Source organism: Scomber scombrus, chromosome 7 (genome assembly GCF_963691925.1).
Source record: "Scomber scombrus chromosome 7, fScoSco1.1, whole genome shotgun sequence".
Taxonomy (NCBI): Eukaryota; Metazoa; Chordata; class Actinopteri; order Scombriformes; family Scombridae; genus Scomber; species Scomber scombrus.
In genome coordinates, this window is record NC_084976.1 from 598,003 (window position 1) to 616,456 (window position 18,454).

At 39.6% G+C, this 18,454-nt stretch overlaps 1 protein-coding gene across 1 annotated transcript; it reads left to right on the forward strand.

Annotated features, from left to right (window-relative positions):
• The first annotated feature begins 10 nt into the window (after positions 1 to 10).
• kpna5 (karyopherin alpha 5 (importin alpha 6)) lies at positions 11 to 15,487 on the forward strand. Its single transcript, XM_062422241.1, has 14 exons — positions 11 to 89; positions 5,142 to 5,275; positions 6,356 to 6,457; positions 7,017 to 7,116; positions 8,272 to 8,366; positions 8,806 to 8,937; positions 10,257 to 10,345; positions 10,433 to 10,532; positions 10,672 to 10,835; positions 11,808 to 11,886; positions 11,998 to 12,123; positions 12,209 to 12,336; positions 12,558 to 12,736; positions 14,116 to 15,487. The coding sequence occupies exons 2-14, from the start codon at positions 5,147 to 5,149 to the stop codon at positions 14,301 to 14,303; spliced, it is 1,611 nt and encodes a 536-aa protein (XP_062278225.1). The 5' UTR covers positions 11 to 89; positions 5,142 to 5,146; the 3' UTR covers positions 14,304 to 15,487.
• Positions 15,488 to 18,454: the final 2,967 nt, after the last annotated feature.

Genomic DNA, 18,454 nt, shown 5'->3' on the forward strand with positions numbered 1-18,454 from the left:
TGCTATCAGAGGCAGAAGCAGGGGTAGAAGGAGAGGTTGTAACTGTCAAACATCCACACGCAGTTCAAGGTACAACAAAGCTTCAGTGGGTAAGAACAGACATATCAGTGCTGATATGTGTCATGATAACTGACGTTGTTGTTATTGAAACTAAATACAACTGAGATAACGTGATCTGACCCAACGTAGCATTAGCGGAGGAGCTAGCGTGCTAGTGCAGAAAAGCCTGGGAATAGCCCAACAACATGTAGCTGTGTTGCTCAGAGACATGCTGCTAAAACTAAATAAAACCTAGTGCTGCTGGTTGAGTTGACGTCAGCTGTGTGTATGCAGTGTTCTTTTGAACAGGTCATGTTTTGTTGTAACTTAACTGTCAGCAGTGCAGCGTTAGCATGTACAGAGCTTAGCATGACCTCCTCCTTCCTGTGTGGGAGAAATGTGTTTAAACACTGACACATACATGACAATCAGTCAACCTGCGGGATCTTTAGGAATATTCAAATGACTAGTTTGGAGAAGGTTAACGCAATAGTTTGATGTCGTCATAACCTGTTGTGATGTTTGCACTTCACGGTTTAAAATGAAGGTGTGTGATATGAACGTGCATCGTTCCATATTTGAAAATGAATGTGTGCTCTCTCTGTATGACGTTAAAGGTTGGTAGTCCTATTCTCAAGTTCTGCTGTCTGTCAAAAATCCTGATGAGATCGGTTCTAATGATCAGAAGGTCGTGAAACTTATATCAGTGTGGATGAAATGTTTAAGCCAATCATTGCACTGTCATAGCTCATATCTCTGTTTGTAAAAACACCTGCTAGTTTTGACGATATGAAACATTACTCCTCCCTATTCTGAGTTTTTTTCAAAAGCTAGTTAATCATTTTTATGTCTTCATGATCATCAGTCAGCTTGAATTGGTTCCAGAGCGTTTTAGCATACAGATACCTGTGTGGGAACAGAGCAGGTCACCCTCACCTGCCACTATATTATATCTGTCCTGAATGATTGTGACATGATTTTGTTCATGTAACAGGGTTTCTGCAGGGTCTTAAAAAGTCTAAGATTTAAACATCTCAATATTACGCCTTAAAACGTCTAAAATCCGTCCATTTGTTGCATACTAGGTCTTTAATTATGTACGTTAATGTACTGCTTCCTCCGTCGCCTTTTTCTTTTGTTGTTGTTGTTTTTTTTCAGAGAAATGCGTTGTAATTCTTTCTGTAGGATCCAGGTAATGTTGGCTTGAACAATCAGAATTCAGTGGTTGGTTAAAACTGGTACCAAACAATCAATTTGAAGCGCAGTGTGCATTATCTGCAAGAAGTCTCTCAAATTAGGCACAGTTGGTGTGAAAGCGCTGGTGTCACACTCAAGATCAGGTGTTTCGTTACTTTTAAAGTCATTCTGGGACTGCGATTTTTCCTTACTTTTGCATACCTTGTGTTGGTCTTTAATTTAATTCATAATGGTCTTAAAAAGGTCTTCAAGTCTTTTTAACTTGTTCAAACCTGCAGAAACCCTGTGTAAAGTATCAATTTGCTTGCAGGGTTAAACAGTGACCAGATCATATATTTTCAATATAATTCCACATAGTAACCACTGCATTTTATGTGATAAAGTCAGTTAATTTCCCCTTAGTAATTATTTATCTACAGAGCCTTTGCTTTTCATCTTGCTGTATCTATCTTTGCTTCTCTGGAACTCTGGACTCCTGATTGGTTTAGTGATTGGATGATGCCTCACAAACCTTGTATCAGATGTGATCAAAGACCTTTTAATGGGATTATATTGCAAGTTGTTGGGTTTGTGATGTGGGCTCAAATTAGGATCATAACTATTGTACAATGTATGACTACATTCAAATGTGTAAAATATGTTGACGATATTATACAAGATTGTATTTGTTTTTAAAAAACTAAAAGCTGAGCTGCTGCTGATAAAAGTGGTTGCAGAATGTATGATGTTGTTAAGCACTGACGAACAGGTCAGAGACTTTTAATACATGAAACCCACAGACCTGTTCTGAGAGCCAATCAGCAACGCCCAACCAGCAAAAACACATGCGTAAATCAGCCCCAAAATACATTATGAATAGTATACGTGTTAAGGTGGAAGTACTAGGTAAAAATTGGGAGATAAAACAATGAACACACTCCATGTGGCATCAGAGTGGATTAATATCAGCTCCAACAAAGAAAAGTATTGTTGAGTTTCATTCACCACAAACATAACAAGATAGGAATGTCTCATACTTTGGCCAGTTGAACAGCCTCTGAACGTAATTACGACCATGCAGAACTCCCTTACAAAAATATACAATTTAACATCGTTTTTTTGTCAGTAGGTCAGCAAAACTGATCGTCCATGTTTTTTACTATAAGCCGATAACATAATTATTGTGACAGACAGAGCTATTTGAAATAGTTCAGAATTACTGCAGAATTAAGCAATAATTATCCATGTTGCTTGTCTTACACCTACAAACAAGGCATCTTTTAAACAGAGTATTTTTGTAAGGGAGTTTGGCATGAGCGTTGTTAAGTTCAGAGGCTGTTCAGCTGGGACACTTTCAGGGGCCGTTTACACAAAGCCAGATTTCGAAAACGACCCCCCCGCCCCATTTCTCTCGGCAGGGGGGCCAGACATTTCTCCGTAACGATGGACTAATTCCCAAAAAGCATTAACTCTCAAACACTGTAGTACATATTCCAGGCCTGTGTGTGGCACTGTTTCAGCTACAGAAATCCACCGAAAAACGAGAAAGAGGCAGATCATGCGCATAAAGCCTGCCCGCTGTATACAAACAGACAGTCGAAGAAGGAGAAATAACCGAACAACGAAGATGGATAGCGAAAAGAAAGCCCCCCTAGCGTGTTAATAAGGGTCATTATCTGCTGCAGCACCGCCAGCATCGTCGGGGTTAGGCTGTATTCCGCCATTGTGTGTTGTTGTTGTGAGATGTCGCGGTCTTAGGAGGTCAAAAGCTAGAGGGGCGGGTCGAGGGGTGATGACATCATCGTTTGCGTTTCTGGTGTTCTCACGAATCCAAAACCTGAAACGTTTTGGACTTTTTCACCTTGGAACCAGGTTTAAAAAAAGTGCGTTTTCAAGCAGCGAAAACTCCGGATCCATCGTTACGCTCGGCCTAAACGCACAACACATTTGCGGTTTCACTCCAAAATCGTCTCCATGTGGATGGCCCTTCAGTGCCTTCATGGGACAAATACCCAGTGTTTCAGAGCATCCTCATTGGCTAGGCAGCTTCAGGAGGAAGTGTCAAATGTGGGATTAACATACTCTTACCTGTAGCTGTTAAGTTCAGTGTGAACTTTTTCACCCACAAACAGACAGATGTGTAACTGCAAACCTTTGTACAAATATTCATTAAGTACTCAGATTGATTATCATATATTTACTATTATAAATAATTAAAACATTATATTTGTTACAAATCTTTTCACTTGTTCACAATAGGGATGGGCATTTGAATACATTTTCTTGATCGATCATCGGGAAAAAAATCATTATTTTTTTTATCTTAAAAATGCCATGATACGGAACGCTTGTAAAAGCAGCTGAGCTCGATGCTCCGAGCCAAACCTCTTCACATATCAATCAATACAGCGCTCTTAAACACGATTAAGCCGCAACTTAATCAAAAAACAGAATATTACTCTGGACTGACAGTTTTTGCCAAAATATAACGTTAAAGGACTCAAATATGTGCCGAGCCGAGAGAGAAAGAGGGAGAGTGAGTGACAGAGGTAGCGTTACTTCATAATTCTGCTTATTTAACTAGAGCCTTATAAAACAACAAGAGTGACCTAAAGGCTACAGTGGTGACTTTCCACTGCTAACAAAGTAAAGTAACTCCAGCCTACTGATTCTTGTTGATTAGCATGTTAGCATTTTAGCATGCTCAGGGATCAGTGAGCGCAGTGGTGAGTCAGTCCAGCAGCTGAAACACTCTGACGGAACCGAAGTAGCCGGGATGCAGAGGCATTGTCGCACTATCCTGGGTAGCCTGGCCAAGGTGCAGGATTTACAATAAACTCCGTCATTTTTAGTTTGAAGAGGTCCCACGCCAAACTTCGCCTTGACCTCTTCATGTTTACGTTTGATATCTACGGCAGCTGGTAGGTAGCTGAGCCCTTTTCTCTGTCAAATATCGCCCCCCGTTGGTGAGGTGTCACATTGCTGCCACATAGTGAAATTCATTGCATTGCTTCAAGACTCACACTACGCAACACAACTTCTATTTGAAAACAGTAATTACGGAGTAATCTGTAAATCTACTTAGAGTTCCAACTGTTGTATCCCTGTTGAGCCCATTTTCAATAATTGCCCCACAGCAGCTTGTTAAAGAGCCTGTGTCCTGTGTGTGTGTTCCTTGTTCTGTTCAGTAGTGAAGCAGTAAACAGCTTTGCTGTTTAAAAGAAAAAGCGGGTATACTCAGCCAATGTTCCCAGTGTAAATACAGATTAAACTTATTAAAAATGATGTTAGATAACTGTGATCCAGCCCACGTTCTATAGGAGGATGCAGACTGGTGACAAATTAAAGGAAAAACCAACACAGTTCTGAATGCTTGACCCCTACAGTGAGGGGATCTGGTGGCTCTGTTATGCTGTGGGGGGCATTTTACTGGCATGGTTTGGGTCCACACACAAATTAATGCAAAGTTCTAAGTGATCACCTTTATCCTATGATGAAACATTTCTATCTGGATGAGAGTGGTCTCTTCCATCCATAGAGCATGAGGAGTCACTGAATGGTTTGAGTATTAAAATGATGTGAATCATATGCTATGACCTTCACAGTCACCATATCTCAACTGAACACCTATGTGTTAGACAGCGCTCTCCATCACCATCATTAAAACACCAAAGAGAGATAATGTTTTAGAAGAATGGAGTTCATCTCTCCAATAGAGCTCACAGACTGTAGAATGAATAACAAGGAGCACTGAAGCTGTTCTGGCAGCACATGGAGGCTCAACATGTTATGATAGTTTTAACTTTAATTTGTCCCCTGGCCTGTATATTTGTGTCCACGGACAAACAATGTCCGAGTCATAGATCCTCAACACTTCATGTTTGCTTTTGATAAAGAACGGCCTGTCCTGTATCCTGACTCTGCAGACACGATGGCTAGTCCAGGCAAAGAGAATTACAGGATGAAGAGCTATAAGAACAAAGCACTGAATCCTCAGGAGATGCGTCGAAGGAGAGAGGAAGAAGGAATCCAGCTACGCAAACAGAAAAGAGAGGAGCAGGTAAATGCTGATTCACCTTCAACCACCTGATTAATGTATGTAATCTAGACTTCCTGACACTAGGGTTGGGACCCAAAACCAGTTTCAAATTAGAACAGAATCCAAAATGTCAAGAACTAGGTACCCTTCAAAAATTGGTTCTGCTCATCAACAGATGATAACTCTTTATTATTGCAAACCAAGGCTACATATGTGCAAGGACTTGTCTATCTATCAGGACTTGTCTACATCATGCATCAATACAACAGAATGTAGATGTGTTTAGATAGGAGCATGCTTGGTTAATGTCACAACAGTGTGAAAGACGGTTCATGGTAAACACTCAAAAGTGTGGCTGCACTTTATTAAAGAAAATGAAAGACACAGTATTATGCATTTGGGAAGCTAATTTTGCTGTAAGTTAATTTGCACATTAAATTTGATCAAACCTTTAAGGCAGCACAGCATCAGGCTATAAGAATGTTATCAGAAGTGTGTCATCAGGCAGTGTGAGCTCCTCCACTAGAGCCACAGATACGGAGCTGTGTTACATGCTTCTCTGTGGTGATGATGAAAGATGAGTGTCACATACCACAGCATCCACAAGACCATTTATCTACTCACAGTGGATCAGACCTTTTGAATGACTATGGATTTATTTTGTGAATGTTCAGTTAAAAAGTCTTACTTTACTTATTTAAATGACACTATAGAAGTCAAACACTTAAAAGAATAAGGATATTTTTTATTATACCTAAACATTTGACCTCTTTTTTTTTTTTTTAATTACACACACAATTGGAATTGTTGAAATTCAATTTCCTTTCCAGCCCAAACTCACACAAACACATTTCACAGTAGGGTCTCTACAATATTTGTGAGTTAATCATTAGTATGTGATTATCATGTTGGTGTATTCATTTAAATGAAACAGGTCTCTGCAAGTCTGAAAATCTTAAAATGTTCCATATAGTCTTGTTCATGGTTCTGCATAGTCGGTTACAATTAAACCTGTGCATATTTCAGTATGTGTGTGCATCAAACCAAGGTTGTTAAAATATAAACAGCAGCTTAATCATTTGACTGTCACTCTGCCCACAGCTGTTTAAGAGGAGAAATGTATGTGTACCTTCAAGTGATGAATCAATGCTGGAGTGTCCCATCCAGGATCCAGACATCAGCTCCACAGTACCCATTGCAGGTGTAAGTGTGTTCGTGTGTGTGTGTGTGTGTTATCCTCCAACACCATAACAATTTTGAAGTATCACTACAGACAAAGCACAAACATACCCACTCAAATCAGAACTGAAGGCACAGAATGTCACAACGATTCAAGAGCTCAATATGATAGATCCACTTTATATAGTGTGAACATTATTGTAGTTTTAAATGCAGCTCTTATTTTAGGCTGCTTGAAATGACAAAAGAACATTTATTTACTATTAGAGTAGCCTACTTATTATTTATAACATCTGTAGGTATGTGTGTGTATGAAGTTAATTTCTTTCATGTTGTTGGTGTATATACTCACACACACCACTCACATGGACTGTATTCAATTGTTCTATGTGTTGAAGTAGTAGCCAGAGGCACAGAAACCTGTCCAATCTGAACAGGCACTGCATTAGTTATAGCTAAAGCCCCAGTAACAAACTACTATTAAACACACTTTCTTTATGTAACTGTGCAGGATCTGATCATGATTAAATGTAGTAATAACAATAATAATAATGATAATTCTCTAATGGTGACTTTTGTGCAGGATGGAGTCATAACTCCAGATATGATTCAGATGATCTTCTCTGAAGACCCAGATCAGCAGCTAATTGCTACACAGAAGTTCAGGAAGTTACTCTCCAAAGGTTTGTTTATATCAGCATTATATATTCAATATCAAGTAAAACATATGTAATGATGAAGATAACCAAAATGTATTTATTTGTCCTGGTTGATATTATAACAATAATATTAATCTATGAATGCAAAAATATAAAGAAATCAATAAAGGCTACTTTCAGGTTGGTAAGTTTATTTTTCTAACCTAATGCTAATATTTAGAGAGCCCCCACCAACCCTAACAAGATAAATACATATATTTGTTGTGATTTTGTTGATAGTTACCTGAATCTCTCAGACTTCTATGTTTTAGAAAGACTGCAGGTATTTTCCAGTAAACTGTAACAGTCTGTGTCATCAGTCATCCTCCCTGTGCTGCAGGAGCTGCTGGTTGGTCTCAGGCTCCAAGTCTGCAACAATTCAACTTATTTAACATATTTGGCTAATAAGGCTCAATTGTTGCAATTAGTATTCATTTTAAAGCTGGTCAATAATGGTTCAGTACAAGTAGAAGAGGCTATGTATAGTTTTAAAACATACTGGCTGTGGATAAAGTCCGTTTATGTTGTGCTTGTGCAGCAGTTTGTTGCAGATTTTGTTGCTCAGTCATCAAGCATTATTGTTCACTTGAGTTAAGTATAGCAAAGTCTGTTTCATTCTCTCTGCTACTGTGTATGTGTGTGTGTGTGTGTGTGTCTGCACCAATGAGAGAGGAGGTGATTCAGAAGCAGGTTTTGACAAGCATTTCTGGTCTCAACCAAGGTTCCTTATCATCACATAATGCCAAGCTGATATTTCTATGATTAGAACACTGAAGTAAAAGGAAACTGTATTATTTTCTTCTTATTATTATTAACCCCATTATTCATGTATGTAATAATCTCTCACAGCTTTATCTATGTGTCTGTTGTACTGCTCTTTAGTCTATTGATAAAAGCTTCTACTTATTGCAGTGCTTTTGAATCTCGCACTACATCACACTAAGACTCACTGTCCAACAACCGATCTCCACAAAAGCACCACAGTGATGACAACTTAAGATAGAAACAAATAATAAACAGCAATTAAAAGCTGAAGGAAAAGAAAAGTACACTTTCTCCTGAACACACCGGTTTCTTTTTGCACATAGTTGATGAGAGTCACGGCTTTTTTCTAAATCAGCATGTTGTTTTTTTGTGCAGAGCCCAACCCTCCCATTGATGAGGTCATTTCCACTCCTGGTGTTGTGAATCGTTTTGTGGAGTTTCTGAAGAGGAGCGAAAACTGCACGCTGCAGGTAAGAGCATCAGTGCATGTATTCAGTCAACTGAATGTGTTGATGTCTGTTCTTCAAATAAGAGCTGTGGTTTTCCAGTAGAGTGTGCCACTGATTCTATTAAAGACATGTTACTAAACACATATCTTGTGCTCATCATGTGATGTGAGCAATGATACAGCAGAAATGTACCTACCAAGAATAAAGTGTACCAGGCACAGTAATGAATGTTTTCATTTCTATGAAAGTTCCTAACCTAATATGATCCTTATTTCTTGATCTATTTGTATTTAAGCAAATTACAAATAGATGGAGCAGATAATTGCACAAGGAAAATGTTAAGTATTAACCTTGGTTATGTCAGAATGTGCATTGACTGTCATTTGTGTGTGTGTGTGTGTGTGTGTGTGTGTGTGTGTGTGTGTGTGTGTGTGTGTGTGTGTGTGTGTGTGTGTGTCAGTTTGAGGCTGCCTGGGCTCTAACTAACATTGCCTCAGGTACCTTCCTGCACACCAAGGTGGTGATTGAAACAGGAGCTGTGCCCATTTTCATTGAACTGCTGAACTCTGAGTATGAGGATGTCCAGGAACAGGTGAGAGCCTTCAATATATAACACTTTATTGTTCATGATAAAACTGTATTCATTTGAAATTAGTGTTGGCTCAAATTTGATTTAGTATAATTCTGATCTGGTAACGTACAATAAAGGAATGAACTGAGGACTGACATCAAGTAGACTGTGTTGTAGAAATCATCATGAAGCCTTTCTGCACCTGACTCAGTTTGTGGATATAATGAAGAAAAGCTGTAAAGCTCAAGATGATTGAAACTAGTTTTGATATCTCTGCTTCTATGAAACTATTGTGGGCAATGTTGCAAACATAATGAACAGGACTGACTTATGGTAAGCTTGTATTGTTCTCTTCTATTATTGCATATTGAAACACATCCTGCTTTAGGGCTGGGCGATATGGACAAAATCCAAAATCTAAGACAATATCTAGTCTCATATCACGATATCGATATAATATTGATATATTGCCCAGCCCTATCCTGCTTTATTCATTGCTGTGTTGGTCATGTTGCATTTTACTTATCTGGAACTCTAATTTCACTTTAATATCGCTTCCTGAGCCGTTCCCAATAGGGCTACAACTAATGATCATTTTCATTATTGATTAATTTGCTGATTATTCTCTCGATTCATTTGTTATCAAATCTTGTCTATAAACTCTTTGAAAGTAGTAAAAAGTGTCTGTGGGTTTCCCAGAGCTCCAGGTGGCATCTTCAAATGTCTTGTTCTCTTCTGCACCAACAATGCCATAAAAAGGAGGAAGTACAATTAACATTTCAAGTGAAATATTCAGAACAGATGGAAGTCTGACTTTTAACCTTCATAACAGTTTAAGAAAAACAGAAAATCACAAAAACAAACATTTCTGCTTGTAAAATAAATTGAAATATTGTTTTATTATCAAACTAGTTGCTGATTACTGTCATTTTCTTTCAGTTAGTCAGCTCTGGTTTCCCAGTGTACGTTCAGTAAGTCATCTCTGAAGTAAGGAGTACAGTCCAACCACATTGATGAATGTATTTAGGTTCTGTACTGACCTATACATGTTGATAGTGTAATATCAGATTACATATTCACCCCCCCTCCTTTGTTCTCCAAATTCTTAAACTGAAAACAAGGTAACTGTCCTGATCATGCTGTTTAAAGTTAGCCTGAATTATTCACATAAATGAGTTTGTGAATAAATTAGAGGTGAGAAACAGGCCATGCAGCTGATTGGTCCAGTGCATCTATCCAATCAACATTCAGTACATGTAATGTCACAGGTAACAGTGAGCAGGTGAGATGTACTGTTGGCCTGCAGTGTGTACAGAGACGTGTGTGTGTGTGTGTTTCAGGCGGTGTGGGCATTGGGGAACATAGCTGGAGATAATGCTGAGTGCAGAGACTACGTGCTCAACTGTGGCATCCTGCCATCTCTACAGCAGTAAGTGCTCCGCCTCTCACTGTAGGTAATGTCTGAATGTGTTGTATCTGATGTGATAACATCTAGATCCTTTTTTGTCATATCCAGACTGCTTGCTAAATCCAACCGTCTCACAACAACCCGTAATGCAGTGTGGGCACTGTCTAACCTGTGCCGGGGGAAGAACCCACCACCTGATTTTGCCAAGGTCAGTCCAGGTTTCATGACTGAAGTGGAATACTGGAGCCTACTGTCTTTATTTTTGCAATATTTCTCTAGTTGTTTATTCAGCTTTAACAGTAAACTGTCCCTGTGTCTCTGTTGTCCTTGTCTGTGGTTTGTGTCAGGTGTCTCCTTGTCTCAGCGTATTGTCCAGGCTTCTGTTCAGCAGTGATCCAGATGTGCTGGCTGATGCATGCTGGGCTCTGTCTTACTTGTCTGATGGCCCCAACGAGAAGATCCAGACAGTCATTGATTCTGGAGTCTGCCGCCGGCTGGTGGAGCTGCTCATGTAAGAAGCTGTTAACAGATCATTACAGGAGAATTATAATAATACTAGAAAAATAAACATGCTTAGTATCATCCATGACACGTATCATCACATACACATTTAAAGCAGTTCTGAAAAGGTGAGTTTCAGTATCAGTCACAGATGTTTGTGGAGAGAGTCCCAGACAGAGAGGGGGAGCAGCTATGGAGAAGGCTCTGTCTCCCCAGGCCCAGTGCTTGGTCCTGAGAGGTGGAGGCAGGAGGTTGGCATCAGGGGAGTGGAGGCTGTGGGAGGGAGTGTGTTGGTGGAGTAGTTTGGTATGGATGTCTGGTTATGGAGGGCTTTGTAAATGAGAAGGATGTTATTGTGGGACAGGGAGGCAGTGGAGGCTCAGCAGGACACCGGTTAACAGTAGAGTTCTGGATGTACTAGTCTTTCTTTCTTTCGTTCTTTCGTTCTTTGTTTCGTTTTCCCTAAATAGAATGGAAACGTCTCCCGTTAAATGATACCTGCAATCCATCCTTTTTGCAACCAGAGATCACTTGAAATGAAAATATTGCTTCCTGTGACTTGGTTCTTGTCATAATATTGATTACTACAGTAGTGGAATGGGGCTAAATGCTGTATACCAACACAGCTACTGGGGTTTTAAACTAATTAAGAAGGCAACAAGTTCCACTGATTTAATTGTGACAAAACACATTTATTGAAAAGCATTCCAGGTGATGACCTCATGAAGCTGGTTAACATACTGCCAGTTTTCAACAGTTTGCAAAGCTGTCATCAAGGCAAACATTGGCTACTTTGAGTAATCTAAAATATGACACGTATGTTGCTTTGTTTACATTTGCTAGTTTACTACATAATTTCTTATATGGTATTTAATAGTTTTGATGTCTTCTGTGTTGTTCTGTAAAGTAGAAAAACAGTAAAAATAAATAAAAACTCTTGCATAGCATATTGTGTGAATGTTTATTTGGATGTTTTTTACAGGCACAGTGATTACAAGGTGGTTTCTCCTGCTTTACGTGCAGTGGGCAACATTGTGACAGGAGATGACATTCAGACACAGGTGTGTATATATAATGTCTCAGTACACACGTACATTTTTCATTCATGTGTATATACAAGAGAACATGTAATGTGAAATATAAACATTGCCCTCTTATACTACTATCATCAGGTGATCTTGAACTGCTCAGCTCTGCCATGTTTACTGCACCTGCTTAGCAGTCCCAAGGAGTCCATCAAAAAGGAGGCATGTTGGACTGTGTCCAACATCACAGCAGGAAACAGAGCTCAGATTCAGGTAAAGACTACTTTACATAGCGTCAGTGTGTCATGTCTGAAGAAGTGCTTGCGTGTGTAGCTGACAGCACTTCTTCTCTTGTCAGAATGTGATTGATGCCAACATCTTCCCAGTACTGATTGAGATCCTTCAGAAGGCTGAGTTCCGCACAAGGAAGGAGGCAGCGTGGGCCATCACCAATGCCACCTCTGGAGGCACTCCTGCACAGATCAAGTATGTTTAATATACTTCTCTGTTCTGAAGGCAGGGAAAAACAGACATCATCAAGTCTTTTTCATGGATAACAGGGAACATTACCAGTAATTATATGAACACAGCACACTTTTATTTTATTCAATGTATCTCAGCTCAACTGCAGTGTGAACTCAGTGGTGTGACTCAGACTGGCAGTGGACACTAATCAATCAGTGATATTTCCTCTCTTGTATGAACAGGTACCTGGTGTCTCTGAACTCCATTAAGCCCATGTGTGACCTGCTGACAGTGATGGACTCTAAGATTGTACAAGTGTCTCTAAACGGTCTGGAGAACATCCTCAGACTGGGAGAACAGGAAGCCAAACAGAACGGAACTGGCATCAACCCTTACTGTGCTCTCATCGAGGAGGCTTACGGTACAGCTGTGCAATACAACACACACTGTACACACCTACACCTTCAGGCACTGTTTAGACACAGGATAGGAATTTCCTTATTTTGTCACTGGCTCACTACCAGAAATACATCTATGAGCAGGCCAACCATAATCTGATTAGCCTATCAATGAATAGGTCTCTTGTTACAGAATACTTATCTTGTTTCTGGTTGTATTTATTTATCTAATGACTTGAACGTGGCAGAAAGGTCAAAGAAGCAGTAATGATGGCTAACTGTTGAATCAGGCTCTTCCACTCACAAAGGATTTTGTAACTGTTTTCACCTTGTGTGCATTAGTGTTATTCAAACCCTTTATATTGTGACGAACATCTGGAAACTACACACAGTTCTGCTGTGTAAGTACCAGTGGATATGTGTGAAACACATTCCTCTCACATTAAATGGAGGGTGTTACAAACAGCTGACAGCTGCTTTATTCAGGCCATATTCTTAGTACATACCAGTACAGATATTATTTCAGATCATTTAACAAACCAGTGTTTGGTAGAACAATCACTCAAGCTTCTTTCACACATAGTTCTCAGTTAATTACTGGGATAACTTTTCAGGCTCCACTAGTGATTTTCACTATTTGCACATGTAGTTACATTTAGGAACATATCAGTGTTGCACCTTCTCACACGTCATGGCAATGCAGGGATAGATGGGACAAAGGACAGTCCAGCAGATGGCAGTCATGCAACAGTTATGGATGCCAACCACACTGCGAGGAGCTCCTGTATTTCAGAATGTGTCCAATTTCCAGCTGTTCTGGAAAAAGGAGCTTGTTTGCAGACAAAATAACTTGTATTGTTTGTTAGTCATCAAATCACCTGTGAAATCATTGGCAAGGCAGCTGCAAACAAGTCAGGGATTCAAATACGTCATCAGCAGAGTCTTGTGATTGGTTCACTCACTCAACATGAATGAGTCTTTCATCAGGCTTCACATGCTTGTTCCTGCAATGTTACTGCTTTCATTCACAACACGGCCATACCTGCATGTTCTCTGAAATGTTACCAGGTCTTGAGGTGGGAAACAGACAGATAGGCAGATTTCCCTGAATATCGGTTCTTGCTCCCATTTACACATGACCTCATTCAGCAAATGAACATTTGAGGGATAGACTGCATGTGTTAACAGTGCATGTTTTTATTTGACCTGTGTTGTCACCTTCAATAAAAATACTGTTAAAAAAGAAACACAATGTCAGTGTGCATCATGTAATATCTCATCAGAGCAGTAGTTGACAGTTTTTGAAACTCAGTACTTAAGGCTCATTCTACAGATCATGTGTTCCTGTTGTGTGAAGTGTAGTATAGATATATAAACTGTGTGTGTGTGTGTGTGTGTGTAGGTCTGGATAAGATCGAGTTCCTGCAGAGCCACGAGAACCAGGAAATCTACCAGAAGGCCTTCGACCTGATTGAACACTACTTCGGCGTGGAGGAGGAGGATGCCAGCCTGGCACCACAAGTGGACCAAAGTCAGGGCCAGTTCATCTTCCAGCAGCAGGAAGGACCCATGGAGGGTTTCCAGCTCTAACCCCACCTCACCTCCTCAGCCATTCCTTTTTCCTGGTTCTCTAAACCCCCGCTGGAGACAGCCGCCTACTGGCCTGCAAACTCTCCTGGGTCCTCACCTCGTCTCTCCTGGGCCAGCTCCCCCAGACCTTCACTTCTACAATGCCTTCACCACCAGCTCTGGAGAGACAGAGGGATTTGTGAATAATGAGATGACAAGTGACAGCACATGTGGCTGATTGAAACTGTGGGGGCCTGCATGGAGAGCTCAGCTCGGCTGGTGTCCCTCCCACTGATGAGATGTCTATGCCATTGAAGGCCTACTCATGTTAAAGAAAGAATTGTGCTACAGTATGATTTTCCTTTGACTTCCTGTCATTTTATCATCCTAAATGATGTTACAATTAGAAACTAGTTTTTCCAAATCAGCATCCATATCCCTTTTTGAATGTGAAACTACCTCTTCAGTCTTCAGAGAGAAAGAAAAAGAAGGGAAGGACAGAAAAGCCCTGAATGAACAGATGGAGCATTTTCTTTTATTATAGCTAAAATCCACTCTTGAGTAAAATCCCTGGTGTTCAGATTTGGGGTTTGGTGGCTGACCTGCCAGAAGCAAGGAAGCAGGTAGTGGATGTTAAATACAGTACTACTGTACATCCTGGGTTTGGCATACTAAAACTCTGAAGCAGCTGCACATGTTCTCTGGGCTCTTTCTCCTCTCCTGTTGATTTAAATGGACTTGATGACCACCTGGGGACTCAGTGGTCTTTATTTATTTGTCTTCTGAGATCCATTGAGGAACTCTCTCTCTTATCCAGCCTTCAGCTCAGCCTGAAGGCAACTGCTTCCTGAATTATGTAATTGGACAACTGGCACAAGTTAGTTTGAAATCTGTGACTGTGTTGGCTGTTCACTGGTGTTTTTGCTGCTTATTTTAAATGTTCTGTATTTCAGAAAGCAGTATCAGGGCAATGCAACATGATGCAGTGTGCGCAACAGTCTCACTAGTTAATGAGATGTTTGCTTTGTTTTCTACCTTGTCACCCTGAACTAGCAGCATGATGTATCTTAAATTATTATTATTTTCTGCCTGCAATCGTTTCCCTTGATGTGATGGGATTAGTTGACTGAATTGGAGGGTTTTGTATATTATATATACATGTTAGAAAGTGTAAAAGTATTTAAGTGGCTGTGGGAAGGTGTGGTATACCGTTTGCAGTACTTACAGTCCATCACTGCTTCTACTTTATGCATCTCCCATCATTTCTGTTTGATTTTGAGGAGGTTTGTCTCGTCTGAACTTTTACACTTAGATTTTTTTCATGTTCTGACTTTGTGGTTGAAGTCTTACGATGGAAGCACAGTGTTTATTTTCCTACTTGAGGGGTCTATCGCTGAACCATGAAATGACAGTTTTTCGATACGTGCACGTTTGAGCACAGCAACATTATTGGTGGGAAACCGAACATGAAGTCGATCTATATTTACATGAAATGGAAAATAGTTATAATGCCTAAATTACATCAAGCACATTCAATCGTGTATAGTTTTCTAATATTTCTGGTTTGTATGATTGTATATCATTTTTAGGTTTTGGTAGTGTAATTGTTTTTTCCTGATTGGGAATTAATTTGCTGTGTGCTTGTGGCTCTCAGTAGAAAAATCCTCTGTTAGAAGTCCAGCAGCCTGTGCACAGAGGAGGGAATGACTGTATGCAGCTGCAGTCTAAAGTTACTTACACTGACTGGACCACAGGACTGGCAGTGAAGCTGGTTTAGGCTGCCTGTAGTGCTGCCCGGCCCCCTTGTGTGGGGATGCACATGTGATATTGTGTAACAAGAACTAATATATCTATCTGTTGGATACAGACCTTACTTGTTTCTTTGCTGCTCTGTTCGTATCAAACATTCACACGCTGACTGACATATTATCTGATGCTTCACTGTTGCCTCTCTTGCTAATAAATACAAAGTGTTATTAAGTAATGTGTATTGACATGCTGGCGAATGAATGATACTTTATCTAAAGGAGTCTCTCACTGATACAACACTTGAATGAACTTCATCTATAGTATAGTTCTGCTTCATGTGCCTTAGTCATTAGATCAATATAAATTAGGTTGGCTTTATTTCATATTATTCCCAGCCAATGAAAATACCAAAACCAACAGTGAATTTATCATACTAACAATGTATATGTTGGCTTTGGTTGCTTAGATTTTCTTGAAATAGTACCAGCTATCAGTGCATTTCATTTGATTTAGTTAAGTCAGGGCTGATCCCACTGGAACATTAGACTACCCATTAGTATTAGATCCACTGTCTCTTTTGGTTTATGAGTTAAGAGGTTGCCTGGTATCACAAGACAAATTTTCATTTCCTTTAAAGTTGCATGAAACTCTGTTAGAACAGGATTCTGTATTCCTCTGTAACCTCTGCAGTATACTACAGGACCTGTCTTTAATCCCTTGAAGTCTACTCTCCAGAGGTTCAGCTGGAGCCTTCAGAGGAAAGTCCCAGCAAACACCATACAGGTTTACATATTGAGGATGGCACAAAGTTATTCTTTTTTGTTCTTTTAATAAACAGGCACAACTACAGGAAATTAAAATGTATCCCTGTTTCTGACTTTTTATGCAAATGTAAAACTCAAGGGAAGAAGGAAATAGATTATGAATCATAAACAAAATAGCATTAATTTTTAGAAGAAATATTTATGGACAGTAGACTGCCATCAGTGCACACCACAACTAAAAATATGACTGCAGTTTAGGGAACAAGCTTCTTCATTGTCTGTGCTATAAGGAGGGAGAATCCCAACTGAACCATTCAGTGTGAAACATAAGTCAACTCACTGAAATAAAAACCTGTCACACTTGGATGCACTGACCCGTCAACTGAGACTAAACCACGTTCTCCGCCCTGTTGCTTCTGTCTGTGAGGAGTTCAAACACCTCACACTTCTGTAGTTAGAATTGGATGGAAAAATAATTGCTGTGTTTGGCTACAATGTATCTACATCATGCTGAACAAAACAAAAACATTAGCAAAAGATCTGCTCCAGACATGTTCTAGGATGTGTACAAAATAGTAATTATATGTATCTGATATGGTTTTCCACAAAAAAGTGAAATCTTCTTGTTATATTGATGTCTCCTCCTTCACTGTAAAGTACATCCTCAGTGTTTGTGCACTGGAGGCTTACATTTCCACATCACATTAGTGTAAGTTGCATACTGGACTATGATTGTGATAGTTGTGATATCACAAACATGCTTGTAAGCCCCACCCTTAAAATCAGATGTTCCTTTGTTCACTGCTCTTTTTTATTGATTTTTTACTAACAGTGGCAGCGTAGGAAAGGAAACCCCCCCCCAAAAAACAGACAAGAAGGCATGCACCAGTCACGGTGCTAGACTACTACCATGGTGTGTTTAACCAAACCCCAAACCCACCCAATATCTAAAATCTGATTTTCATTGAGAACAGAGAAACTTTCTGCCTAGTTTAGCAGATGGATGTGAAAACAGCTCTCTATAGTGTCAAATTCTGCATGTACATCATTCTGCACAGTGAGAGCAGCCTTTCTTCTTACTGTCATGATGTGATGTTGATGTCATATACTGTTAATTCAGATAGTGTTCTTGGATGATCTCAGTATAATAATTCTCGGTCTCTCTGTCCTTGAATATGTAAATGTGTGTTGAAATATACAGTTGAAACCAGAAGTTTACACACACTGTATAAAAAGACACATAACCTTTTTTTTCTCACTGTCTGATATTGTATCAGACGAAACTTTTCCTGTTTTTAGTCAGTTAGGATTACCAAAATTATTTATATTTGCTTAATGCCAGAATAATAAGAAAGATAATTTATTAGACAATTTGTATTACTTTCTTCAAAGTCAGAAGTTTACATACATTTCATTAGTATTTGTTATCATTGCCTTTAAACTGAATGACTTGGGTCAAACGTTTTGGGTATCCTTCCACAAGCTTCTCACAATAGTTTGCTGGAATTTTGGCCCATTCCTCCTGACAGAACTGGTGTAACTGAGTCAGGTTTGTAGGCCGCCTTGCTCGCACACGCCTTTTCAGCTCTGCCCACAAATGTTCTATAGGATTGAGATCAGGGCTTTGTGATGGCCACTCCAAAACATTCACTTTGTTGT

Excerpts from the sequence above, each read along its gene's own strand:
- kpna5 (XM_062422241.1), top strand. The coding sequence starts at position 5,147 with ATGGCTAGTCCAGGCAAAGAGAATTACAGGATGAAGAGCTATAAGAAC. Across the intron at positions 8,938-10,256 it reads ATGAGGATGTCCAGGAACAG|GCGGTGTGGGCATTGGGGAA; the intron begins GTGAGAGCCTTC and ends TGTGTGTTTCAG. Across the intron at positions 12,337-12,557 it reads GGCACTCCTGCACAGATCAA|GTACCTGGTGTCTCTGAACT; the intron begins GTATGTTTAATA and ends TTGTATGAACAG.